The 27,268-nt window shown below is 46.3% G+C and overlaps 2 protein-coding genes across 2 annotated transcripts; one reads left to right on the top strand and one right to left on the bottom strand.

The window, feature by feature from the left end:
* Positions 1-13,285: 13,285 nt before the first annotated feature.
* On the top strand, positions 13,286-17,344 carry LOC127393470 (homeobox protein NANOG-like). Its single transcript, XM_051638563.1, has 4 exons — positions 13,286-13,466; positions 14,898-15,172; positions 16,463-16,552; positions 16,957-17,344. The coding sequence occupies exons 1-4, from the start codon at positions 13,286-13,288 to the stop codon at positions 17,317-17,319; spliced, it is 909 nt and encodes a 302-aa protein (XP_051494523.1). The 3' UTR covers positions 17,320-17,344.
* A 6,765-nt stretch (positions 17,345-24,109) lies between these two features.
* Positions 24,110-26,728, bottom strand: LOC127393390 (homeobox protein NANOG-like). The gene is made up of 4 exons (XM_051638414.1): positions 26,539-26,728; positions 25,854-26,122; positions 25,018-25,107; positions 24,110-24,526 (listed from the first exon to the last, which is right to left on the bottom strand). The coding sequence occupies exons 1-4, from the start codon at positions 26,702-26,704 to the stop codon at positions 24,110-24,112; spliced, it is 942 nt and encodes a 313-aa protein (XP_051494374.1). The 5' UTR covers positions 26,705-26,728.
* Between the last annotated feature and the right edge of the window lie 540 nt (positions 26,729-27,268).

Below are 27,268 nucleotides of genomic sequence, written 5' to 3'. Positions count from 1 at the left end.
TGATAAATTCAGCCCTGTCAAGTTTTAACAACCACCAATCCATAAAGGAGCTGAGTGTGGTGGAAGATGGTGGGTGGCCTTTGAAAATTTCTACTAAGCACACCTTAGCTTTATTTTTTGCCAGGTTATGAAAGCGACACCTTCAAGACTGTATCTTATCATCCATGGGGGCTGGACTACAACTGGCCCACAGGATATGAGCCACCAACCTATTCAGAAAGTTACTCACATCCCGACTACTAGAAATTAAGATGCCAAAATCCCTACAGAATGAGATTTTTCACATTAACTCAAAAAGAAACAGAACAAAAAAAACCCCAAACAAACCACATTTCACAGAGCATCAACTGCTGGTATTTATTGTCTGCTGCCATTAAGAGCTACCTGCATAAAGGGCTAAAGGCAAACTGATAAATGCTCAGGACCTTCTAAGTGCCACAGTTGGGAAGAACTGATGGGCATACAAAGTACAGCTGGCTCACTGAAGTCAGCAGAATAGCATATGAGAAGCAGCCTTTCCATAAGCACAAAGCAAGGATATATTCCTCACTGCATTAGGTAATACCAGACAAGATCCTGACAGAACAGGCCAAGACAAATTTCAACAAAGCCCAGTTTGGACAGGTGCCACCACTGCACTGAAATCTGCAGGGGCTCATCCATCTCAGAAAAACTAAGTGCAGAAATGTTGGAAGAAATGCTTTCCTGATCCCTTGTTTCATGCTACAGACAAAACTTTTTGGGAGTGGTGGAACAGCATCTCATTCTGCCACGAGAATAATGTTCACACTGATCCTATATAGCTCATAGTTAATTGTGGTGTGTTATAATACTTTGGTCATAACAAAGAAAAAAAAGTTAAAAGTATTAGTGAAAGGCTTCAGTGTTTCCAAACACATTGTTCAGAGCAATTTTGCAATTTTGCTGTGTGAGCAAGTCAGATTTCTTTTTTCAAGTCTAGTTGAAGACAAAAATAAACAAATAAATAAATAAATAAAATGGGGGGGGGGAAGTAATAGAAGGGAAGAGAGAAACACATTTTTCCTTGGGCATGTCCACCTCCTGACTGGCTATGTGTGTGAGAACAGAGCAGCCCAAGTACAGATGCTAGGACTCACTAGACATTAAGCTTTAGCAAAGATTTAGTGCACAGTGGTGGCTTGTGAAAATAGAGTTTCGGGGTTTTTTTTTGCTTGACCTGGACTTAACCTTTTGTTAAGAGAGCTGAGAGAGCATGTTTTCTTCTTCTGAAGGTAGGGTTACACCAAGTTAACACTTTAAGAGCAGAGACTCAGAAATCTAAAGCTTGTGGGATGCCTTAAAGGAGTGATGAGCAAGGAACGTGCAGACAGTGGGTGTTGCAGACACTGAGTATATTTCTTTCAGCAGTTCCTTGGTTCATCATGTCCTTATGGACATGTTATGGAAGGGCAAAGGGGTACAAGAGGGCTATGAGAGAAGTGGTTTGTGCTGCTTCTGGTTCTAGTGCAAAGGGCTGCAGGCCCTTGATGACATGTCCCCTGCTCCCTGGCTTTCAGAACTGGGTGCTCTTGGGAAGATTTTGGAGCATAACCAGGACGACCACATGTCTGATATGTGATCTCTGGGTGTCAGCACTATGCACACATGCAGTTATGCTTGATTCTCTCCAGCAGTGTAATGAAAAGATGTGAAGTGTCAACACACCCAGCAAGCTCTAGGGAGGCCTGAGAGCCTTGATCACAGCTTGTAGATCAGCATCTTCCTTTCTTCTGCAGGGGAAAGTTAAGGCAAAAGCTGAATCACTGTACTCATACAGCCATGCACACATGCCCAGCTTTGCAGCAGAGAGAATAAAGATTTTTGCCCAGCTCCAGTAATGGCCTAGCACTCACACCACACCCTGGGGAGCGGTCTCTGTGGCAAGGGGGCCCCAAAATTACTGCCAAACCTGCAGCTTGCCTCTTATGTATGTACTGTCTTGCAGAAAGAGTGCAATGCAGTGCCAAGCTCTCTTTCAGCAGCAGCTGGAGGCCTCAGATTGGGTCTTTCCTTGTGAAAGCCTCTGTTACCAAAGTTGAAAAGACTGCATGCTCCCTGCTAACACTGTCTTAGGTGATAGGTGATTTGTCTCCATCAGAAGCCCAGCTACGACAAAAAAAAAAGACAAAACAGCACAATGATGGTGGTGCATTCTCTCCTTCCACTCAGTGGAACAGGATCTTTTCTCCAACTCCACAAGCACCAACAGAGTAGCTATAAACAGAATGTAATGCATGCTCTGTGTAATCAACAGGGCCCTTCTGTTCCTTTCCATGATCTCCAAGGGTCTTGGAGTTAGCTCTTCTCTTTTCAGCTCATGGTGGCTCTTCTAGCTCCTCACAGGCTCTCTGATATATCTGTCTGTGAACCTACTTGTGTGTGCCCAGAACTAGGGACCAATACACCTTTGGGGTGGTTGCTGCCCGCTTTCACCAGGCTGACATCTCCTCTTGGCCTTAGGAACAGCAGAGATCATAGAATCATAGAATGGTTTAGGTTGAATGGGACCTTAAAGATCATCTAGCTCCAACCTCCCTGCCATTGGCAGAGACACCTCCCACTAGACCAGGTTGCTCCAAGCCCCATCCAACCTGCCCTTGAACACTTCCAGGAAGGGGGCAGCCACAGCATACCTGGGCAACCTAAATAATTTCTTCCTAATGTCTAACCTAAATCTCCCCTCTTCCAATTTAAATCCGTTACCCTGTGTCCTCTTGTTACAAGCCCTTTTAAAAAGCCCCTCCCCAGCCTTCCTGTAGCCCTGTCAGGTACTGGGAGGCTGCTATGAGGTCTCCCTGCAGCCTTCTCTTCTCCAGGCTGAACAACCTCAGCGCTCTCAGCCTGTCTTCATAGGAGAGGTGCTCCAGTCCTCTGAACATCTTCATGGCTCATCTCTGGACTCTTTCCATGAGCTCTACATCCTTCCTGTGATGGGTAGACTGAAAGTGTGGATAGAGGTGGGCTTGCATTACCTGGCCAGCTCTGGGTACTCTCTCATGCTTCAAGGCCTTTCTGGTGCCCCTGAACCTTGGTCCTTGCTGGTACCACATAGCACTTTTTCCACTGCTTTCTGATGGCCCCATTTCTTCTCTAGCTCCTTCTGCCTCTCATCATGTGTTGCACAGTCTGCCTGAGTACAGAGCTGAGGGTGACCTGGTGTTACACTTCTTCACAATTTTGGGATTCTCTCTGCATTTTCCCTCAGGTTTCAACCCATTCCTAGTGCTCTCCCCCACTTCTTCACAGCCCTTTATGCTTTTCTCCATCTCCCCATAAAGAGCCATTCTTTCAGCACCCTGTAATGCTGCTGTCTTTCCCTTGCCTCAGGTTTTCTTCAGGATATATAGCCCCATGAACAACGTTTTGGGAAGGGTGTGGAGGTTTGAGACACATTATCCTGGGCATGAATAACTTGCATGAATCCCTTCCAAAACACTGCATGACACAGGGGACCTTCTGAGCTTCAGTCCAAGCCAAAGCCTTGTCTCACAGGGACCATGCTGCTTTAAGTCCTGCCCTAGTGCAAGGTCACCTTACAAATGACTTCTGCTGTGCTGGAGAGGGGAATGCCCAGCAGGGATGCTGGCAGGGCAGCTGCGGGAGGTGGAGGTTTGTGCTGTGCTGGCCCTGCAGCTCATTGCATGGCTGTGCCACCCAGGTGGCTCTGCAGCCTGCATCCTCTCAAGCACTGCTTTGGTAAAGCCCCTGAGCCTGAGGTTGAGAGGAACCTAAGGGCTCTGCTTTCTGTGGTGAGACCAGGTGACTTTGTTGCACACTTGTACTGCTGTCAGCAAAAGGTTTTCTTCACCTGGGTCACAAAAGAATATCACAACTTTCAAAAACTTTCTCCTGCTTTTTTTTATTCTGAAATTTCCACAGGCGACCAGCCTCTCACTCTCTCTTGTCTTCCCAATGCGTTAACATTACCTCCCCCAAAACTGATTACCTTTGGACCTTTAATTGCTTCCTTGCTCCTGAGGTCTCCCATTCCTGCTGGAGCACATCACCCAGAGGGAAACTGGAGGGTGCTGACTCTGTTACCCTGTCTGTAGTGTGGAAACTTGCCTGATTATGTGGTAAACACACTAGCAGCATGTATGTTTCCCAGTTACCTCACCCTTAGCAAATAGTCCATGTAGTTGGTTGTCATCTGATTCCATTCCCGATTCTCCTTTCAAAGGTTAGATTAATCTGCAATGTAATTATCAGCAACAATTTTTAGAGCAATTTTTTAGCTTATAGAGGTAAATTTTGACATGCTGAAGTACAGCACTTCTCTGAAACATGAATGCCATGCCACCACCCTACAAATCATGCAACCCCTTCCGTTCCCCCAGACTCCAAACCACAACCCAAACAAGACTATGGCTCAGCAGCACTTTCATGGCTCCTTATGGGCACCTGAGCCAGAGCTACAGGCTTCAGAGATCAGCTGGTTTTTCCACACAGTTTACTATCTTCTGAGTGATAGGCAGCTGAATATGAGCCAGCAGTGTGCCCAGGTTGCCAAGAATGCCAATGGCATCCTGGCTTGTATTGGAAATAGTGTGACCATTAGGACCAAGGAGGTGATTGTCCCTCTGTACTCAGCACTGGTGAGGCCTCACCTCAAATACTGTGTCCAGTTTTGAGCATCTCAAACATGAAGGACATTGAGGTGCTGAAGCGTGTCCAGAGAAGGGTGACCAAGCTGGTGAAGGGCCTTGAGAATAAGTCTTATGAAGAGTGGCTGAGGGAACTGGGGCTATTTAGTCTGAAGAGAAGGAGGCTGAGGGGAGGCTACAACTACCTGAAAGGACATTGTGAAGAGGTAGGCACTGATCTCTTCTCACAAGTAACTGGTGATAGAACAAGAGCAAATGGCCTCAAGCTGCACCAGGGGAGGTTTAGGCTAGACATTAGAGAACTTTTTCACTGAAAGGGTTGTCAGACATTGGAACAGGCAGGGAGGTGGGTGGGTCACCATCCCTGAATGTGTTAAAAAGTCATCTAGATGTGGTGCTTAGGAATATGGCTTAGTGCTGGACTTGGTAGAGTAGAGTTAATGGTTGGACTTGATGATCTTAAAGGTCTTTTCCAACCTAAATGATTCTATGATTCTGTGATCTTACTCTTGTTTGGCTTGCACAGCTGATGCATCTCCTGGAGTAACCAGACACATTACCAACCTAGACCCATTAAGATCCAACAGCAACGCGATTGATGCCCTTGTAAAGTCTTCTGGAGGATCATCCAGCATAACTGTTACTGGTGGTAATGAGGTAGAGGACCAGACCTGACTTGGCCCTCCAGCTCCCCTCTGTTCCAGAGCAGGCTGGTACACAGGTAGGATGATTGTGAGGAACTGGCAGAGCTAAAGTGACACACATCTTTATTTACTTCCATAAAAACATCATTGCTGGCGTCGGGTTTGCTAGTTCTGCCCTTTCCACCTGTTTTCACTGGTTTGTGGGAAATGCAACTTGAGCAGAGCTGGCAATGGGAATGCCTTCAGACAAGACAAATCTCCCCCTGCATGGAAACAGAGATCAGATCCACAGATTGCTGAGAAGCAAGGAGGATGAACTGTTGCAATTCTGTTTTGATACTTGCTTGGCAGAGAGGAGCTGTGTTTTATAACACTCCTGTGTCTTCCCTGGGGCCTCTTGCTCCTCCTCATCCCCCTCATCTCCCAGGGCACACAAACCAGAATGTAGCCTTCTGTGCATAATCTCATGATAACTATGCAAAATACTGACCTTTAGCTCTAAGGCAAAAGTTTTTTTAATTGACAACCTGGTGTTTCTGCCTAGCCAAGGTGTGGCCAGTACTGCACTGTAACAGGACCTTTAGTGAGCTCATATTGTGCCTCAGTTTCCCCATCCATGAAGATGAGATCGTGCAGATCTTTGTCGAGGGCTTGCATGCCTGCAAAATAGTCTTTGTTGTTGCTTGAATTTGCTATACCTCAACTGGCAAAGGCATCTGTTTTGCCCTTTGTTTTTTTCCTTCATGCTGTGCTTTCTAGACATCTCTCTATGATTACTTACCTTTGACATTCTTTTTCCCCAGGTACATGACTGGTTCCCATCTTTCCTTCTTCCTGCCTGCCCAAGCAAGATAGGTTCCTTTTGCATCATTTCTTTGTTCTCTGTGGTATTTGTAACACCCTCCCAGTCTTGTATCACCTGTGAATTCCATTCCTCCCGGTTGTGTTTTCCCTGTCTTTGCAGCACTTAGAATGACGATGCCTTTTGTGCTGCCGTTGCTGCAATTGAACCTGACACTTGAAAGGAGGAGAAAAGGTTGGAATAAACTGCTCTGATGATTCATCCCCGGGGCTGAGAGATTTACTCCTTTGATATCAGTCCCTTGATCAGAGCTCTGCTATGTTATCTCTGTTTGTCTGGGGAGACTTAATTCCTGCCACATTTGGGCTGGTGGAATCCCAGATACTGGAGCCAGTGACTGGTAAAGAAACATTCTTTTCCCCGTATTAGATACGGTCAAAGTGTCCATAAGGTCTGATGCTCCAGGGCCTAGTAGCCCCCTAAGAAAGCCTTTGTCTGCATTTAATGCAACTGAGAAACCTCTAACTTTCTTCCACCTGCCAAAATCCATTACCTGCTCCTTCTGTATCTTATACCCCTGCAGAGATGTCCCAATACAGTTTCCTTTTCCTCCTGCCTTGTTCTGTGGGCCTATTTTCTTATTAACTCATCCTCTACTGGTGTGCCACGTGCTCACAAGATTGCACCATTACTTTATAAGACTATGCAGTGATCCACTGGTTATGGAGCAGGATGAGTTAAAATCACGAAAGGAGCATGGAAAGCCTAGCTTGAGCCTAGCTTACCGCAAATGTCTTGGTCAAAGGCCCACCATCAAAGCAATGGATGAATGGGATGGACTTCCAGGTACCAACAGCTGAGCTGGAAGAGGGATTGTGGAGATCCACAGTTTTGCAAACTGGGCTCAAGTGGGAATACTTTAGATTCGCCCAGGAACAAGTTGAGGGGGGTGTCACACAGGCACCTCACCTCTGTAGTACCAAGTGGGTTTTCCAATGGTAGGAGAGTGTTTTCCCTAGGTATACATTTTGATTAAAATGCTCTGCATTATACAGAATGATTAACTATTATTTGAGATTTCAAGACCTCAGAAAGCTTGGTGCAGTGGCAATAACCACCATTAAGATTCTTCATAGCTTTTGTTAAAAAGAAGGGGAAATAGTTCCAGTACCAAAAAAAACAACCATTAGAAAGTCCCTAATCCCCTTTCTTTTTGGGAAAAACAACATTAACCATAGTTAGAATCCCTTATTCTAGAGAAGTTAGTCGTGATGGATGCAGAGCTTAATCTTGCTGTTACTTTGTATATAAACTTCTTCCTTAAAAGACAAATCAGCCATTGAATACAGAAAGGAAGACCTATGAAGGAGGAAAGTGCACCTTCCATTTCTGCTGCTGGACTCTCAACACTGCATTCTGCTGGTAGCACACACATGGTAGGGACAAGTGCTTTGGGAAGTGGGAAACACAGCAGTAGCAGGCTGGCTGAGAATTTGCATAATCTTGTAGCCAAACAGCCAGAGAAATTGCTTCGGCCAGTAACCAGAGACGGCTTTTAAATATGAAGTCAAGAGACAGAAAGGTGGACTGAAAAAGTTTTGTGAAGGATGGGTGAGAGCAGAGGAATTATCCACTACATTTCAAGAGATGTTGGAAAGACATTTAAACAGGTAGATGCAGTGACACTGTCCAGAGTCTTCTCTTTTGCCTGCTCTGATCACAGGGGTTTTTTAGCACACCAGGGAAATAAAATCCTAAAGGTGAGACCTAGGAGTCCATAGGAGTGTTGGCAACACTGACAGTTATTTTCTTCCAGTTTCACCTTCCTCTGTGAATCAAGGTCAAATTACACTTCTCTTAGAGGATGTCACTTTGTGAAGGACTTTAGGAAGGATATATGGGCAGAGAAATCCTTTTCATGATAATGATCAACAGCTTGTCCTAAACTGCTTTGTTTGAAACTAAGCCCATTCATTGCTTGTCCCTTACAATTTTTTTTCTCACTGGGCAGACTTTAAGATAAAAAAAAGAAAAAAAAAGAGAGGGAGAGAAAGAGACACAGGGACAGTATTTACATAAAATGAGGGTGAGGGTGTGGAACAGATTTTAACTTCTACCTTTTGCTGATTTCACTGAAAAATTTTGCACAGCAAATTAAGTTGGAGTTTTGATACTCTAAATAATTTATGAGAAGGAACCTCTGCAGACTGCTCCCTTCCTTCATGAACCAAGATCACTTAACATGGGAGGCTGACTCCTAAATTCCATTTACAGAAGTAAAAATGGAAGGCAGCTAGGAAATACCAATGAATGTCGTTAAAGGTTATAGACTTCCTGGTCCAGTCTGTTTTAGGTAGGTGTTGCAATAGGTCCCCTTACATCTTCCAGCTCTGAGAGGTCTTAACTGTCTTTTTTGTGGCTCTGGATGGGTGCTATGCACAGTAAAGTACAAGCTCTGATCCTATCTATGTCTAGGCCCAGAATAGGCAGAAATACAGAGGGAATCCTTTTTCTTTTTGATCACCAGCTGCAACTTATATTCCCTCTCTGGATATATATGTATTACCCCTTTCCGATTTTTTCAGCCCAGCATGACACACCTAAACCAACCAAAACCCAGCAACGTTTATGATTTTTTAAAGGAAATTTACTTTTCCACTGCCTATCCCTTAATGTCAGGGGGAAAACCTCTCCTTTCTGGTACGGACTCATGATCAGTATTTGCAAGGAGGACAAGACCACTGTGAGAGCAGGCAAACACATGGATTTGACTAGATTACAGCACAGTCTCACACAAAGCGAATAAAAAATGTAGATGATCAATCATATAAAGAGAAAAGTCTGTGGAGAAAAACATGGTGCTTTCAGAGAAATAAATTCAATTACAAGTTACAATTCAAGGATTAACACAATGAACTAAGTGGTTAAAATGGGAATTGAGTGAAAATGTTGCAATGTGGATTTTTTTTTAGCTACTTTGCTTCCTATAATTCAAACTGTATTACTTTTCTACTTTTTTGCTTTTAGAAATGTATTTTGATTAAACCAATACTATCAAAGTCAATCACAAATTCCCTGCAATTTTTTAAGGCTTCAAAGAAAGGAGAAATATTACAAAATAATACTATAAAAGCCTTTTTCTTAAAACAACTGTATTAACTATGTTTGAATACTTAACCAAACCCACAATCAGCAAGTTCAAGGACTGAAAAGCATAATTGTTTAAAAACTCTCAGAATCAGGCCCATCCAGTGTTATTATCCAGATCTGAGCTTTCCCATGTGACCATGTCTGATTCCTCTTTTAGGACAAAAGAGCAACAACTGACAAATTAAGAGGTCTGAAAGGCAGTTTATTACCTTACTCCCCCACTGAAAAGCCAAAAAAACCAAACCAAAACCAAGCAACAAAACACACCAAAAATCCAAACAGATCAAAAGCTGTTCCTTGGAAGGATGATTTTGCAGAGGCCACCTATGAAATATGTGGAAAACACTGGTTCAGTGACCAAACATGGCTAGGCAGGGATTGTTATAGGAAAATCAAGTTATCACAAACATATGGACTGTGCCAGTGAAAGGACCTAGTTACAGAAACCATTTACATGAGCATTCCATCTCCTGCTCTGCTTGAACATCTTCTGAATGTTATCTATAATCCCAGTCCAGTTTTCAAGGTTGTTTTTTCAGCTTCTTCTGCCTTCCATGTCACTGGAGTTACCTTGTCAGTAGCACCTATGTTCACTACTTTGTGGCCATCTTGGGCAAGTCAGCATGAACTACAGCCATATTGTGAAGGCCATGAAGACAGAGAATGAAGAGTTTTCATCTGTCTTCCTGGTCTCTCTAACTACTAGTTTTCCTGCTTCACTACATTAATGGAGAAAATTTGGTCATTTACAGGCTACTGTTTCATTGCTGGGACTGTTATAGAGTTCAGTGCCTTCTCAGAGAAAGCAAAGGGCTTAGCTGTCGATGTAAGACCATGTTACTAACACGCCTGTGAAGAATTTACCCTCTTCTTATTGGAGCGTGCTTTCAGCTTCATGGTGCAGAAGAGCAGATAAAGGTTGTTTAAGATACTATAAGTCCTATTGAGCCAAGAGCATGAGCCTGGAAAGGCTTTGATAGAAATCATTGTGAGACAACAGCAAGTATTTGGGCCCAGACTGGAATAGCACAGGACCAAACCCACCAGGGCCTGGCTCAGTTTGATGCCAAGCCACATCTCTCAGCTGCCTGCAGTGCTGGCTTCAGGCAGTGCTGCCTGCACCAGAAGCAATGTCATGCACTGGGGAGAAAAACTGCTCCCTGAGAGGTGGTGAAGAGGTGAGGCCCTGAGATTCCTTCAGCTCTTCTGCCTCTCCATCCCCCTCCTGCCCCCAGGGAGGTGACTCCTGTCTGTGCTGCCCCACTCCCTGGTCCAGTCAGGTGGGCAGCACCACCCTCCTCCCCAGCTTCTGCCCAGAGGGACTTTGTAGTGCAGGTGACTATGCGAGTTTATTATAGCCCCTGGGCACTTTGCAAGAAATGTCCCAGACACCTTCAGAAGTAGCTGAGATCAAGGAGATCAAGTGCAAAGTACTCAGCCAGTGAGACTCCCAACAGTATACAGATACCCACTGCCACCCATGTCAGCACTCCATGCCATGTTTTCTGCTAGGTCTTCAGATTAAACAGTATATGCTGATATTAAACAGACACACATATCCTCCAGGTCTGCTACCTTGTTTTGATTTTCTCATTGCACATAAGGCTATGGAAACATGAACACCAGTATACGAGAAAAGGCCAGACATGAATAAGAAGGAGCACCTGACATTCTCCTTGACTGGGGACACTGGAGCTGCCCAGTGGGGTTCCAGGCTCTAAGCAGCTGATGTCATTGATGAGTCTCCCTTTGCTTACTCAGCTAGGGCCTGAGAGCAAAGATGAGGGATAGTCATCTTTTGTGGCACTGCAGCTCTGAAATGTGGAATGATTCAGAAGTGAGGCATGAACCAAAGCCACCATGTAGAGGCTGTTGCAGAATATGTGCTATCTTTGGGATGGTCTTGGGATTGTATTGAGGCAGATGGCCTTAAAGCCCTCCTTTGCTTTAGGTTATTTAAGTTAATTTCATATTAGAAACTGCATTTCTTGTGCAGAGAGATGTCAATCCCTGCAGTTTGCAGGCACAGAAAAGTGTTTTATGCAAGCAGAAAACATAACACTGAGTGTCAAGTTAAAGAGGCCCTAGCCAGGCCCTTAGTTTTCTCCAGTCTGCACCTCAGGGGAAAGTGGATGTTCCCAAGGCAGCAGAATCATGCTGTGATGTGGCAAGTAAGTTGGATAGTCTGTGGCAGTTCAACAGTTACTGCATTGATCTTCAAGTTCGCTTACAGCTCAGTCCTGCAGTTTCCCAGGCATGAATCTCAGAAGGGTCCCAAGTTGTCCCCACACAGAAAGGGAAGCCGGGACTAGTAACCTTCCATGGGACACGTAGCAGCAGCAGAAATGCTGGTAAAAGTGGTGTTCTACATCCTTTAAAACTGATCTAAATCACATTTCCTATGCTCTTGCTCATCCCCACCTGTCTGTTTTTTCTCCCTGCTGATACTTGAACATTCTCACAGCAAGCAGGTTCCCCTCTCTGGCCTGTTGGGCAGGTACTGGATGTTAGCACAGGCTTGGGAGGAAGACAGCAATAAGCAGCTGTGGGGCAATGAGGCACAGAGGGCTTCAAGGACAGTCCAGATTAAATAATTTTACATTTCTGTGGATCTGCACCCTCAGCTCTGAGCTTCTGACATGAGCCATGCACATGTCCTGGTGCCAAGGCAGCGCTGGTTCAACCAAGAAATATTTCAATTTACTCTGGGACTTGCATCTGTTTGTTGAAAAATACAGACATTAGCTAGAGATTCACAATGTCTTTTGAGATTAAACTAATAAAATCTTCATAAATACAGGCATATCAAAACCTCCTGAGGGAAACGGACTAGAGCAAGCCCACAGAGCAGACCAGCCTGCAGGTCCATAGCTGAATTTTGTGGCTCTTACCTCTAGTTCTTTAACAAACAGCTCTGCAAGTGCCTGAACCCCTTGGGTAGGCCATATGTCAGCAAATATCAGCTAATGCTGTCGTCTCTAAGAAAATTCTTTGTTATATTTATTCCAACTAGCCTGCAATAGCCTGCCAAACACCACAGCCAAGACTATGCAAATGAAAAGATGTGCCTTTGAAATGCCATGGGGGAGCAAATCTGTTAGCTGTAGACTTCACCTGCACTAAATACCTTCCTTCCTTCATAGTGAAAATGTCTCTTCTGGTTGTCCCTGTGTAGACCAGGCAGCTGAGACTTCAAAGTCTTCTCTGCAAAATGAGATCTGGTGTTGAATGCAACTTGTCCCGTCTCTCAGAGTTTGCTCTGAGGGCAGACAGATTTTCAGCACGTTCCCTCAAATGCCTGTGTGAAGGAAATTCCTCCTTTGCTTAAAAAGAAAAAGCCAAAAGAAAAAAGAAAAAGAAAAAGCCCTCAGTCCTGATCCTTGCTTGCTTTTCCCCCTTGCTCCATCTCTGCCATCTGCACCAAGAGTGTGGGAAGTGCTGCCAGGTTGGAAGGGTGTGTGCATGTGTGTGTGAGGGTCTTGTGGGAAAGTCAATTTGACACAAGGCACAAAACAAAGGTCTCAGAACCCTTATAACCTGGAGCTAGAGCCTGGGTTTGCCCGGCATGTTGCTGAGAAGCTCAGCACTAGATCTATGTCCTATCCACTCCTATGTGGTGGAGACTGGTTGGGATTTGTTGTCCTGATGCAGTGTTTTCCAGGACATCTGCATTGAAGGGACTATATTGTGACAGAACAATTTGAGATGAGCCCAAAGAAGCAAGCAGGAGCAGGTTTCCTAGTGTTCTGGATCAGAGCTCTGCCCAGGTGGGACTGCAGAACGGGAAGAATTCAGACGGGACATATTTTAGCCCTGATGCCATGTGCGGCTGTCTCTCCCCCGCTGCACCCTACCATGTCCCCGCCCCACCGATCAGCCTCTTTAACATGACAAAGAGCCTCGAGGAGCGGAGGATGGTGGCTATCGCAGTCCCAGGCAGGGTATAGCCAACTATAAAGGTAACTGCCTGGCCACACTTCGGGGCTACCTCAGCTTGCTGGTGAGACGTGCCCCCCCACCCCAAGTGAAGGTGGCATCTATTAGAAGGTGGGGGAACCACCCTCATGTGTGCACATTTGCCTCTGCCCCCCTACCAGGCTTACCCCAGTGGGGCTGGCATGGGGTACCTGGAGTTTTACTGGAACTCGGCGGAGGAGGCAGGACATGACCGCACCTCGGCTGGAGCAGCGGGAGCCGCCACTGCCAGCCCGTCTCCGGAAGCAGGAGGGAAGGGGCAGGCAGCAGGTAAGGCATTGCAGCCAAGTCCTAGAGCTTATCCTCAGGATGCCTGTGGTCCCACGTCAGCTACTTGCTTAATGACCTTGAGCGCACTTTTTTTTCTCCCTGCCTTGTTTCCCTTATGTTTGAGCTGGGCAAAATGTGATGTGCTAGTTGAGGAGGATGGGTGTCCTTGGGCAGTCATATCACCTTTCTGGGCTGCTTCTCTTTGGCAACAGTGAACTGGTTTCCTAAACCTCAGCAGGCCCTCTGGGAGTCCAGGCACTGGCAGGTCTGTGCTCCAGGATGAAAGGCAGTGTGGCACCATGGTCTCATGGAAATTCATGGTTCTCAGGGCAGGAATATCTGGGACTCCTTTCAGCCAAACGCTGTCATGTATGCTTTGGAGAGACACAAATCCAGAATGTAATTCTGCCTATGACATCCCCCTTTCCCTTATCCCCTCGTGTCCTTCCTGTGCTCATTAAACTTGAGCCAAAGCATGCTCTGAATCACTGTGATGGGAAATCTGCTCCCCTTAATCCAGCATTGTTACTGTCTGCTTGTTTTAGTTTGCTATTTTCCTCTCTCTATTTCCCACTTCTTTCTGTGCTTTTGTTACTTTGCCTTTCTCTCTTTGCAAAAATAGCCTGATGTCCCACTGTGGTGGCATTTTCTGTTCTTGCTGTTCCTCTCCCAATCCAGTGAGTGGCAGTAGGATGGCTGATGAAAGCAGGTCTTAACCCAGCCCCATTTTATGGTCAGCAGGATAACATGAGTTTTTGGAGTGCCCATTTCAAGCTGTCAGATGCTATAGAGAGCTACAGGCTTGGGCAGAGTGACTAGTGGCTAGCTGACATGTGGCTACTTGCCATGTAGTTTGTAGAAAGGCTGAGGGTCTCTGCCTGCTGCCTGCTCCAAAAAGGCAGCAGCAGACTGACTCATTCATGTCTAATGGGCTGGCCAGAGAAGGTCTTGGCCTCCCACAGTCCCCAGCAGCCAGGCACCTGACAGAAAGGTGTTGGGATAATCTCTCTTGTTAGAATTTTCCTATTCAGGCAGCCTGAAAGACTTTGCATCTTGGCAGCTTTTATCTGGACTAGTAGCCCAGATTGTTTAGGAAGTTTTTGCTTTAGATCTTTATCTCATCTTTGTCCTCTATAGCCACCCCTTAAGACAGGACAAATCAGAAGGAGCTCAAACAACTTCCTCTGTGCTCTTCAAATTTGTCCCCCATGTTCCTGGTACAGAATTACTGACTCTTCTCACCTGTCACACACAGCTACCTTTTCTCTCTCTCTCTTCACTTCCATGTCAATTTTCTCACCACCTTACTTCTCTCATCAGAATCCCCTTTCTGGTGGGCAAGGAGCTATACAGCAGGCAGGGAGCATGCTCATAGTCATACAGCTGTGTTTTATGTCTTGTATACCTTTTCCATTGTCTTTTTATTTCCAGAAGTATCCTCAGCTTCGTCCAGTTGTGGGAATTTCTGTCAATTAACACCAGATTCAGCCACCAGCCCACATTCGGCATCTTTGTCCCCACAGCCTATGGCTAAGTCTCAGAAGGGCAGAGAAGATGGCATGGAAGGGTTGAGGAAGGCCAAAAGCCGCACAGCTTTCTCCAAGGACCAGCTGCAAACCTTGCACCAGCGGTTCCAGAACCAGAAGTACCTCAGTCCCCAGCAGATCCGGGAGCTGGCTGCTGCTCTGGGACTCACCTACAAGCAGGTGAACACAGACTTTGATCCATAGTATATCTGGCACAGCAACTGAATGGTCACATAAAGCAGTGATAGGACAGGAACAGGGATCTGCAGCAGAAGTTAGAGGCAAAGGTGTCAGCTAACTGTTGCTGCTCCACCTATTCATGCCCAGAGATCAGAAGTTTTGTGGGCAACAGGGGAGTCACTGGCACCTCATTGAAGTCTCCCTGGTGAGGGTTGAGTTAAGGGCACTGTTGCAAGCACTTGCAGTAGAATTGCAAACACAGTAATGAAGATGTTGTTTGTCACAAACAGCCTCTGCTCTGGGCTTGACACCTCTTTGCAGAATTTTTCCAGGCAATGGTGAACTTCAGAGACACCCTGGCATGCATCAGTTCTCTGAATCCCAAGGCTGCAACATGCTGGAAGCTACAGCTAATGTTTCCCAGGACTAATCTTGTCTAATATCTAATAATGTCCCACTCTCAGCACTGCCTCGCTGCTTGCACCAGGTCCCTAGGTCCAACTGCTAGGTTCATGCATTGCAGTCCTTCAGGGCCTTTGCTGATCTCCAGATAGTTTGTGTGTGCAGTGAAATGGTGTTGACTCAAACAATGCCTTTATAAAGCAGAGGGGCTGGGCAACAGAGCAGGCAGTTACAAGCCCAAAATCTGCATGGAACTTGAATCTCAGAGTTGGGTAGGATGACCTGGATGGCCAGGGATGCTCTGTTACTAAAAGATGTATAAATGCATTGTAGGTGCACACCTATGTATTCACACACTGAACTAGTTCTGTCAGGAGCCAGTGGGACAATCTACCCTTCAATCCACATCCCTGCAAAGACTGCTCTCACAGCGCAGACACTGCCCCGGGGCGAAAAGGCTCTGGAATTCACCCCAGCAAGGAGCTTTGAATTTGGGAACTGCTGGGTACAGGAAGCAAACCTCTCTTCTCGGTTCACAAACATGCAGAAATATGTTTGCCTGTAGCACGGAGAGCATGTAGAGACCCAGGTGGGTCTAATTCCCTCCAGTTGTTCATTGCCGTGGTGGAAATGAGTCGATTTGTCACAGCTATAACTTTCCCGTGGAAGTAATGCTGTTCCCTGCCCCCATCATGCAGATGAACTAGCCACCTGCTGAGGCTGCTAGACAGGCATCTAGCCTTGGCAAGAACCCCAGGGAGCTCTTAAAGGCCTTTATCTGCTGCTGCCTATGTATCTGTGCCATCTGGTCACTCTTCAGCTGCTCATTAATTTGACAACCTTTGCTTTTCCCTCTCCTTTGCTCTCTGCTCTCCCTTTCCCGCCCAGGTGAAGACTTGGTTCCAGAACAGGAGGATGAAGCTGAAAAGGTGCCAGAAGCATAGCCTGTGGACTGACAGGGCTCAGTGCCTCATGCAAGTAAGAGCACAGGACATGGCTCAGCCTGACCCTTCTATCTGGGCAGATAAATCCTGTGAGATAATTCCTCCACAGTGGCAACTTCAGCATATAAGTATCAGTGTACCCTGCCTGCTTGTGTTCAGCACAGAGGCACAGACTTGGCATGGATCTCCATGGGTAACCTAGCAAGGGGCTGACTATGCCATTGAAATGCTTCCAGAGAAAAGCTGGTTTTCTTATATATATGACTGTGTATCCACTCCTGAGTTAAGGGGATGGAAATAGTTCTTCTTCCCTCCCATGTCGTTGGTGTTGATCAAGAGAAAACATGAATTGTGAAGTGACAGAGCCCCAGTGTGTGTCAGGACTGTGGACAGCAGTGGAGAAGCTGTGTATTCTGATTCACTGCCTTTCTCTTTCAGAGTGGCTTCCAGCCAAGTACTTATCTGGACGTGCACCCCAAATTTCACCAGGGCTACCCAATTGCTGCAGCCAGCAACATCCAACCCATGCCTCCCTCCTGTCAGCACTATGGAGCAGGGCAGAACGCTTACACAATTGTGACCAGTGAGGATGGAGGAGTCTTTGGCAAAGGTGGGGGCACCTGCAGAGTCCAGCAGACAGTGGGCTTCATTGCCCAACACAAAGTAGACTTTTACCACAGCTGTCCTGGCAGTATGGAATATCTAGGCACAAAGACAGGTGATGGCTGTGACTTCCACCACTCAGCCACCATGGGGGCTCCTTTCCCAACCACTTCTAGTCACCAGCTCTATCATTCCTAAGCACTGTGAATGTGGGGTACTTGGGCACCTGGGGATAAAATCCTGTTTTCATCTCTCCCTTTGTTATTCATGTGGTCTTCAACTCAGGGGCATCACATAGCTAAAACCTGTTTTGGCATCCAAATATGTGCCTGCAAGCATGTACAGACACACAGACATAGAAATACCTACTTGCCCATACATCTACATATACCCCTTCACTTGTATGCCCTTACACGTGCACACATACATCCCTCTCTGTAGTGGTACAGACAACCAAGTTCCCTTATAGCAAGACCCAAAATCTGGCTACCTAGATTACCCCCTTGGTTTTCTAGATAAGGGATATTGTAAATTGTCTCAGATGAGGTGCAGCTTTCTTTGGGGATCTCATTTCTACAAATCACTTACAGTTCTGTATAATGAAGCCATGGGCTGTGAGGAGAGGTGCTGTTCACATACCTTTTGCCAAAGTTGGAGAAGTTATTGTGAGACACCAGGCATCCATGTTATGGTTAGACCACCAGACCTGTAGGTCAGCCACAAGGTATAGAATTGATGAAGTGTCTGATGAAGGGAGATGTCACAAGTAGCTTGCACAAAGCCTGGTAAGCTTATAAGCATCAAAATTATAAATAAGCCCTTTGTTCTAATCTGTATCTTTCTGTGTCTCCCCTCAAGGAAACCTAACGGTGCATTCAATTTGGCAAATAAAATATTTTTCAAGATTCTGTATTTTTCTCTATCTTTTTTCCACTGTAATAGAGCATTGCAATATGAAATCCAGATGGAACTTAAATAGCCATAGCAACTGTATGCCATTGTTATTACTGATTTGACTCTGAAATTATGAAGATGTTTTTCTGTGCTATTAGTGGATCAGCTTCATAACTCTTGGCAATGCCACATATCAAGAGTCAAAGGACCAGGTGAGTAACTACCATCTACCTGAATATTTTCCCCTACCCAGCAATATTTAATGCTGGGACTGGCTAAAACATAGAGGTACCATCATTTCTAAACTTAATGTGGTATAAATAAACATCTAAGGACGTAAAACCACATGTGTCTATCAAAGTATATTTAACAACAGCACCTCAGTTCCCTGAGTCACAGTTTTTTGTCACTCTTTGATGATGACAATCACTTTATCTTGATGCAATGAAGTAGCTGTTATGGTTAAAAAAATGAGCAGAAAATGAAGGTGATTGATGTCTGCGACTGGAGTGGCATAGTCTTCTGTTAGCAAAGATAGTTTGTGATCCTGTGCCTCACAGCTCTTATTTTCCACTCTCACAGCCTCATGCAGCAACTCTTTGACCCTTTGTTCAGCTTCACTGTTTATACAGATGTACTGTAAATTGTCCGGTCAACACGATTTGGGGAAAAATTAGGCCTTTTGGAGGGCAAAATTCTAAGTAATATAATTCTGGATATCCATTTTAAAGCACAGCCCCCTACACACCTGTCCTACACCATGTGCTTAAGCTGGGGAAGGTCTTTTTGCAACCACTGCATCATCAGAGGGGTGGGGATTGATTGAGTTAGCTCTGCTGAAGAGGTGCTGGTTAACATCTGAAGGTGGACTACAATAGGAACAATTAGCAGGGCTCTCACAAGTGGAAGGAGATTTTTTCAGCTCCTTTGGAGCCAACATTGCTGCTACTAACCTGAATATCATCCAAAATCTTTCCACAGCACCCTATTAAAGGTTGCTGTAGGTGGAAAGGTTGAGCTTACAACTGCCTCTCACTTACAATTCTCTGAAAAATTAGTCATCTGTCATGGCCTAGTCCTTCAGAGATGCTTTAGGACAGGCAGGATCTTGGTGAGAAGTCTCTGGTACTGGCTATTAAAAGGATGATGGTCATAAGAGTTATGATCTCCCTGCTATTCTAAGCTGTTCTGAGGAACACTACCAAATCCTGCAGTTTCCTCAAGAGACCCATAACATTTTTCAGAGGCCATCGTTCAAAGACAGAACTTATCCTCACAGATGGTTCTGGAGATCAGCAGCCTGCAGCAATTCAAACAGGCAAGCAAGTAATTTCCAGGAAAGGAGTTCATTGATGTTTGCTGCATTCCCAATGACATGTAATACCAGCAGGAATGCAGCTCATGTTACAGGCAGTCCCTCAGCCACCACCAGCCTGAGACAGACACTGGGGACTTGCTTTCTCTTCTGGTCTTTCCCTAGTACTAGCAATAACTTGGGAGGGATCCTGAGGCTCACCCAAGGCAGCAGTTCCAATGTTGCAATTTGTAAAAGAATTAGTGATTCAGACAGCCCAGTTGCCAGAGATACATCCTGTTTGTGAGCAGGTGGACTTCCATTAAACATGAGAAATTAATTCTAGCCTAGTTATGAAAGAGATTCACAGATATGACCTGAGGGTGCTCCTCAAAACTCTGAACCAGCAGGAAGATAACAAGGCTCTCACAGGAAAGAAAAAACTTTATTTTTCCAAGACCAGAGCCATGATTTTGGGTTTCTCATGCCTCTTTACTGCTCAGTATCAGCCAAGATACTGCTGCTGATGCGCCAAGCAAGAGATGTGTGGAAATACTTTACTGAAAATTTACCAAGGCCTGTTAGCTCAGAATTTGATTCATGCACTGCAGTTAGATAACTAAATATGTTTACGTGTGCCTGTAGGGAAGAACCTAGAAAAGCAAATATGCCTTTTATCTACTCTGGAGGGACAACTGGGGCTGCGAGCCCTTGCTTGCAGACCACTCAGAAGAAACATTGAGCTTGTAAAATATTGCTGCAGGCCACGTTGACATGGAGAGCAAGGAATAAGGATGCTTGCACCACTACATGCTTAAGATTTTGCCTATGGGACAGCAAAGGCTGGAACCCAATAAACTAGACAATAAAGCCTGGTTTACCTCGTTTGGACTAGATTTCATTTCAATGGAATTCTCTGCACACTAGAGCTACATCTGCAGTGTTGACAATCTAGAGTGTTGACATTGTAGAGATACTGTGAAAGTTCAGTGTATGCCCATGAGCTCCATATGACTTCACAGCTGGATCCTAAAAATATTTGCTGGCAAGGTAAATCATGTTTGCAGTGTGCAGCAACCACTGTTACAAGCACAGTCACAAGAAGTAACAGTCCTAACAAGGATGCAATGTATCTCAGCAGAAAGGGCTTTTGCTGACATGCACTTACTTCCCCTGAGGAACCTATGTAAATCCTTTTGAAACTGAGTCTAGAGGAATTAGTTGCAGATCCACCAGTTTTGATGGTAGGGCTGCAATTGACTGTGAAGTTGTTTCACGTGATGAGGTGACTCAGGCCTTTCAAGGTAATGGATGAGATGTCCAGTACTATGGAAAAATATACTTCATTCTACAGCTTCTAGAAACCCTTCCTAATCTACTAAAAGTCCTTTCCAGCCCGCCCACCAAAATTCCAACAGAAACTCCACATGTTCCCTCCAGCTCTGCAACTGTGTGCTTGCCCAATCTATGTGCACCCTGGCCTGAGCAACCAGGGGAACGATACAGTTGTGAAGGATCACTTTTTCTTTTTTTTTCTCTTTCCAGCAGAATCACTCCCACAGTAAATGCAGTAACACAGCCACAACATGCAGAGCAAGTCATCTCAGCCCCAGGGCTATTTCAGCAACATCTGTTTGGGCAGGACATCTAACAGCAGAACTCTAGCCAGTGACTGAAACATGGAAGAGAAACATGCCCAAGCAGCACAGATAATCAGTAGCAAGCATGCTCTGCAAGCATTCTGCAAAGACTCGTGCACCTTGTTCGTATCTCCAGAGCTTTAGTTTGCATCTTAAAGGAAACAAAACCACAAAACCCACACACAAGACACAGGACAAGACACACACACACAAAACCAACCCTGGAAGCTGCTAATTTTAAAGCAGAAAGGCAGGGCTTTAGTATCTAGGACTGGTTAAGCTAAAACAGTGACCAAAAATCATCCAAACTGATGTCAGGTTACAAGATTCAAGTAAGGATAGGGGAAAAGGATATCTGTTGTGTAATCTAGGAAACTGTGTAAACCTGGCATTTCCCTCTCTTCCAGGCCAGATTAACATCTTTCTGTTGCTGAAGTCTGGCAGTTTACACATGGATACCTCAGCCGTTCTTGCCCCTCTACAGGCTCAAACATTCACTCCGTCTCACTCCTGCACATATTCCACCTCTCCCTAGGCAGCAGAGCATTGCAGTATTGCAAAAGGAAAGTGGACATGATTTGACACCCACACAGGCAGGTTCTGTTTAGCAAAGAACCTGTGGCAGCCTGAGCAATCAGCTGTCAGTTCAGCTAACTGCTCAGTGGGAATCTCTAAACTGGTGGCTGCTGATGCACTGATGGGACAGCTTCAGTCCCAACGTGAGTGTATCACGTTTCAGTACTTTTTATATGTTGCCCCGACCTGTAAGAGGAGATAAATGCAGTTTTAGGGCAAAACAAGGAAAGTAGAAAATTTGTTTCAATGCTGGGGGCAGGATTCAGTTACTTACACAAAAACTTCTGCTGCCATTTGAAGTTAGCACAAGAAGCCCAAGAGAGCTGTAGCCTCAGTGTGGAAGGACTTCCAGACCTCTTAACAGGGACCTTCTGGAGCAGCAGCAGGCAGCCATACAATCATAAAATAATTTAGGTTGAGTATCATTAGTTCCAACCACCCAGCATGGGTAGGGACAACTCCCACTAGAGCAGGTTCTCAAAAAGACACTATTTTACTCTTATATGAACTGGGTATCCCTCATACCTAGATATTTTGAAGCATTTGCAGTTTAAGGACTATCAGAAGCATGTTCCAGGGCTGCAGGTTTACTACAACCCAGCAGCTATCAGTCCGCCTCCCTACCCCCAGAGTCTGTACTTGCACTAGGCAACACACCTGCACTAAAAAAGGTTGATGGGCTTCTCTGACCTAATCCTTTTACTATCCACCCACTTGCATGACCCTACTTCTGGAAGAAATGCAGGAGGGTTACTTTTTCCCTCCTTTCCTCAGCAGTGCTGGTCTAACCTATGTACATACAACCATTCTTGCAGCAGGCTGCTACAATGCAAGCTGGTGACATAGTTTCAACATTAAAATAAAGTGATTTATTTTTAATTCAAACAAATTCAAGAACATTAAGCAGAAACACAGTAATAAAAGACAACATGCACAAAAAACATGCTTTAAGACCACTGCAAGAAAAATACTCTGGAACAAGAAGCATTTGCCTCCTTTGCAGTGAATGTTTAACTATAACATACAGACCTCATGCAGACATCTGAAGACAGAGTTACAGTAAAAATTGTGTGCTAACAACAAAAATACTCCTAGCACAGAAGTATGTGTTTACCATCTTATTTCTTCTTGTCAGCTTACGCCATTTTGTATTCTGAGGTAGTGGCTGACTGGACTCTAATTCCATGTTTTGTAAAAAAGTCAGTTTTGCATAGATTGGAGCCAGCTTCCACTTTCTTCATACTAGAAGGGATGAGTCATGTTTTGTTTGTTTTTTGTTTGTTTTTTTTTAAAAAGAAACCACAAACTTTAATTGGCATTTTCCTCATTTTGTCTAGCTAGGTTTCTCTTAGCTTTTCGCCTCCCCCAGAGCTTGGGTTCTTACATCACACGAAGCTGCCAGTGCCCTTTTTAACAGAATACAGAAGAGATCTAACCAAGCCTTGGGGAAGGGACAAAAATCCTACTGGTTTAAACTCTTTAAACTGGAATTAGACAAGAGAACAGGGAACCATCCTGCTCCAGCCCTTTGGATGACAGCTTCACAGGGGACCCAAAAGGATCCCCTCCTCCAACATCTAGGTTTCAGGATGGGTGACATTAACCATCACCTTTAAAATAACAAAGTCCTATACCTAGCTGCCCACCTCTGCCCCAGAGAAACCTGCACTGTAGTGGTGCTATGCTTGTGAAGTGCTAGGGGACCACCAGGTACAGATAAGCACCACTCCAAAGACTACTACACACAGCTGCTCCTCACTTAAACCAACTGCACTTTTGGCTACCCTTTGCTCTGATCTGCAGGTCGGGACAAGGCAACAGTCTCTCAGCAGAGAGATGTAGAAAGACAAAAATCTAAACTGGGTGGGGACACAGTCCCAGAGACACCAACCTGAATAAGTTAGCAGCTTTGGAAACCAGAGTTAGTTTCCACGTGAGATATGGATAACACTACTCCATTTCCTTTCCTCTCAACTGCCCTGTGGACAACAGGAGGGCAGCAGGCAAGGGGTAGGTAGGTGCTGACCCCTGCAGGAGGAGTTGCTAAACTAACTGGATCAAGTAAATCAAGATCAGACGATCTCATTCAGCTTTTCCCTGAGTGAGGAGAGGATCAGACAACTGAGGTAGCAAGAAAAAGAGCAAAGCCAGCAGGAAAGATTCTCAGCTAGATCAGACTATTTCTAGCATAAACCTGCTGAAGTACAGCAGTTTTCCAGCAAAACTCTGCTGAAAGGCACACAGGGCAAGGATCAGAGAGGCAGAAGAGGAAGTCAAGACTTGGGACAGCAAAAGCAGACTTTTATCACCTTTGCTGCTCGTGACTGTGAAATTGCATATTCTCCTCTGTGAATGATGTTTCATCTATCCACATGCAAAACATCCTTGTCAAGGGTTAGCTATGAGCAGATAGGTGTCTTTAAACAGAAAACTAGCCCAAGGCAGTGAGGTGCTGAGCCTCACCAATGGTTAAAACAGAAGTAGGGGAGGAGGGGACAAGAGAAGAGAGTAGAAACTGGATCCCTGAGTCAAGACCCTAGAAACCCAGTAAGAAAAAATGGGAGGAGTAAAAAAATACTTGGACCTAAGACTCATAGCCACTCTGGGTCCCCAAGGGATGCCAAGGGGCCTGGTACTGATGTCGTACAGGAGAGCTCGAGAACAGTGTCATGCTGCTAGAGGTGCTCTGGAAGCCATAGGTGTCTTCTGACTCCAGGTTGACATAATCCATATCGGCAGGGTAGCCATGATAGAAGTTCATCTGCTGGCTTAATAAACCCATGGCTTGCTGGGTATTGCAGCTTGTCCCACCTTTTCCAAAGAGCCCCTCATCCTCCACAGCCACAAACGAGTACAGGCTCTGTCCATTTCCGTAAGTCTGGCCACCACCATAAGCCTGGTGCATGTTGGTCACAGCCTGAAGGTTTCTGCTGGCACCAACAGGGAAACCCTGGTGGAACGTGGGGGTTATATCCAAGTATGCAGCCTGGTGGAACCCATTCTAGGAGAGAGGGAGAAGGCTGTTAAGTAATGCAGAGCACCATATGAACTGCATCCATTCTTTTGGATTGGTTACCTTGTCTCCTCCACCCCTTTCCCTAAGCCAAGCAATTTTCATACTTATTGTCCTCACTATAGACTCATAACAGCAGAGATTAAAAGATCTTAAATTAGAAATACCCAGCTCAGTAAGTCTGAGAGCACCAAGCTGGGAAAAAAAACCCAGCATGATTAGCCTTGCTGACCTTCTTCGGCTATTTTGTTTTCTGTCTAGTCCCAGCTGTGAGACCCAAGACCCGGAAACAAAGCTATTTTAATTGCCAGGACAGGCTTAAAATGGATGGTACTGTAAGCCCTATTGCAAGAAACACAACAGACTTAGTAACAAAGTTCTTGCATTGTTTGAGTTAGCAGATTGGGCATGATGCATTTTCTCCCCACAGACTGGAAGAACCATCACTGGTAGTGAGAGGAAAGGGGGAATTCTCTCACCTGTGGTAGATACACGCCTTTTTCCACCCACTGGCTCTCCTTCTGGCAGCGTTTAAATTTCATCCGTTGGTTCTGAAACCATGTTTTCACCTAGAAGTGATAGGGAAAGACAAAGGACATTAGAAATTCACCTCAGAGCTTACTGCACATCCTAAAGGTGTTACACCTTCTAGTACAATGCAGTTTCTGCTTGACTCCTGATACTGTACATAATTTGAGCAGCTAGCAATATGCAGTGGACCCAAGTAGCCATAGAATCACAGAGCTGAGACATGAAGACTAACACTCCTACTTCTCAGAGATCACCAGGAGATGTTTCATGACCCTGCCTGAAAAACAGGTTAGGACAACTGCAGAAAAGCAGCTTGTACGTGAGCAGCAGCATCTCACTGCTGCACCAAGATCAGTGCTGACTCGAGAGTGAGCCATTCCCTCAGTCACAGATGAGTGGGGCAATGTCCCTCTCTCTAAGGACAAACCCAGGTGCCACTCTGACTAAGAAAGGCAACTTGCTTGGCAGCACCAATATCTGGCTTCTCATATTAATCAGAAACGCTGCATGTCCACAAATAGTACCCTGACTCTATAGAGCCCTGCTTTCTATGCATTTTTGAACACCTGCAAGGAGTGGGTGGATAGTGCTGGAACCAAACACAAGAGGAAGACTGAGTCATAAGTTTTCACACCCTCTGCTCTCTCACATATGCAATGGCATAGACAAGATCATGAAACCAACCCATCTCTGGAGTCTAAGAAAAGAGAAAAAAACCACACACAAATCTGCTGGCAAAATCACACTAGGGATGTGATTTAACTGCTCAGAGCAAAACGCTCACCTGCTTGTAGGTAAGCCCCAGGGCAGCAGCCAGCTCCCGGATCTGCTGGGGGCTAAGGTACTTCTGGTTCTGGAACCGCTGGTGCAGGACTTGCAGTTGCTCCTGGGAAAAGGCTGTGCGGCTCTTGGCCTTCTTCACCACACCCTCACCTTCCTCCTTAGCCTTCTGGAAAGAGGGATGGGGAGAAGGGCGTTCTGTGGTGGGGCTAGTGGCAGAGTCTGGGGTGTACTGGATGAGCGTCCCAGAGCTAGAGGAAGCTGGAGAGACATCTGAGGAGAAGAAAGGTAACGGATGAGCAGGGACATCAGGGTAACATTTAAAGACTTCGAAGTCCAGCTTCTCGGGCGAAGTTCTGGGGACTTGCAGGGGTCCCGCAGCCGCAGGCAGGGCAGGGAGGTGCCGAGTGCCGGCACGGCCGCCCTCGGGCCAGAGGCCCATACACCTCGATTCGCTCCCACCTCTGCCCTGTCCCACCCGGTCTCGGGGGCCGCGGGCACTCCCGCCACGGCTTCCAGCGGAGCAGCGGCCGAGCTCGACCACCGCCACCATGGCCGGGACGGGAGCCACGGGCAGCACCGGCATCGCCCCCCACCCCCGGGGGCAGGAGAGGCATAAGGGACACGGCCACCCCCAAGCCGAGGGCAGCCCCATGGCTCCCGCCGGGTCCGTGGGCCGGGGCGCCTACCTGGCTGGCTGGGCATCTCCTCCGCCGCGGGGAAGGGAAGGGGGTCCGGTGGCGGAGCCTCCTCCACGGGCACGCTGTCCATGCTCCCTGGAGAGAGCCAGTAGTAGTCCCCATACCTGACCGTGCCGGGGTAGCGCAGGTAGGGCATAGCCAGGTGGGCACTCATGGCCGAGCCTGGCCTCCCAGCCCCGAGCAAGCGGCGAGCTGTCTGCAGGCAGCCCCCAGGCAGGTACCCCATTAGGCGGAGGTGGGGGGATGCTTTATGTCCTCCCCAGCCTGGCCTTGGCTAGAAAGGATTGTCACGACCATTGTCATGGTAAAAGTCAGTTGATTGGAGGGGAGGGGCTTCGTTGATATTCACGGTGTGGGGGAGGGCTGGGACAGCAGGTCTCGCTTCCCAGTTTGGCTCCTGGGTGCCACGGTGGGGGTCAGGCCGTCGCTGCCAGCACAACCCTGCCTGCTGAGAGAGGAAGGCTCCCCCCGGGGCCAGAAGGCCTGAGCAGAATCGCCCAGCGAGTTGGACAGGGTTGGCAGACACCCCCTGCCCCCACATTTAACACTCTCTCTCCACCTCCGCCCCCTCAGCCGTCCCCACCCAAATGCAAAGAATGGAGGGGAACCCAGAGCCTGCCCCGGGGCATACGGACACTGCGTGTCTGCATTGCAGATCACAGGCATCACTGCAAACAGATAAGGCCTCCATCTCCCCGCAAGTGAATATAGACTGGGG

Source organism: Apus apus, chromosome 1, assembly GCF_020740795.1.
Source record: "Apus apus isolate bApuApu2 chromosome 1, bApuApu2.pri.cur, whole genome shotgun sequence".
Lineage (NCBI taxonomy): Eukaryota > Metazoa > Chordata > Aves > Apodiformes > Apodidae > Apus > Apus apus.
The sequence above is the reverse complement of the archived record's forward strand: the minus strand, read 5'-3'. Positions and strand labels throughout refer to the sequence as shown.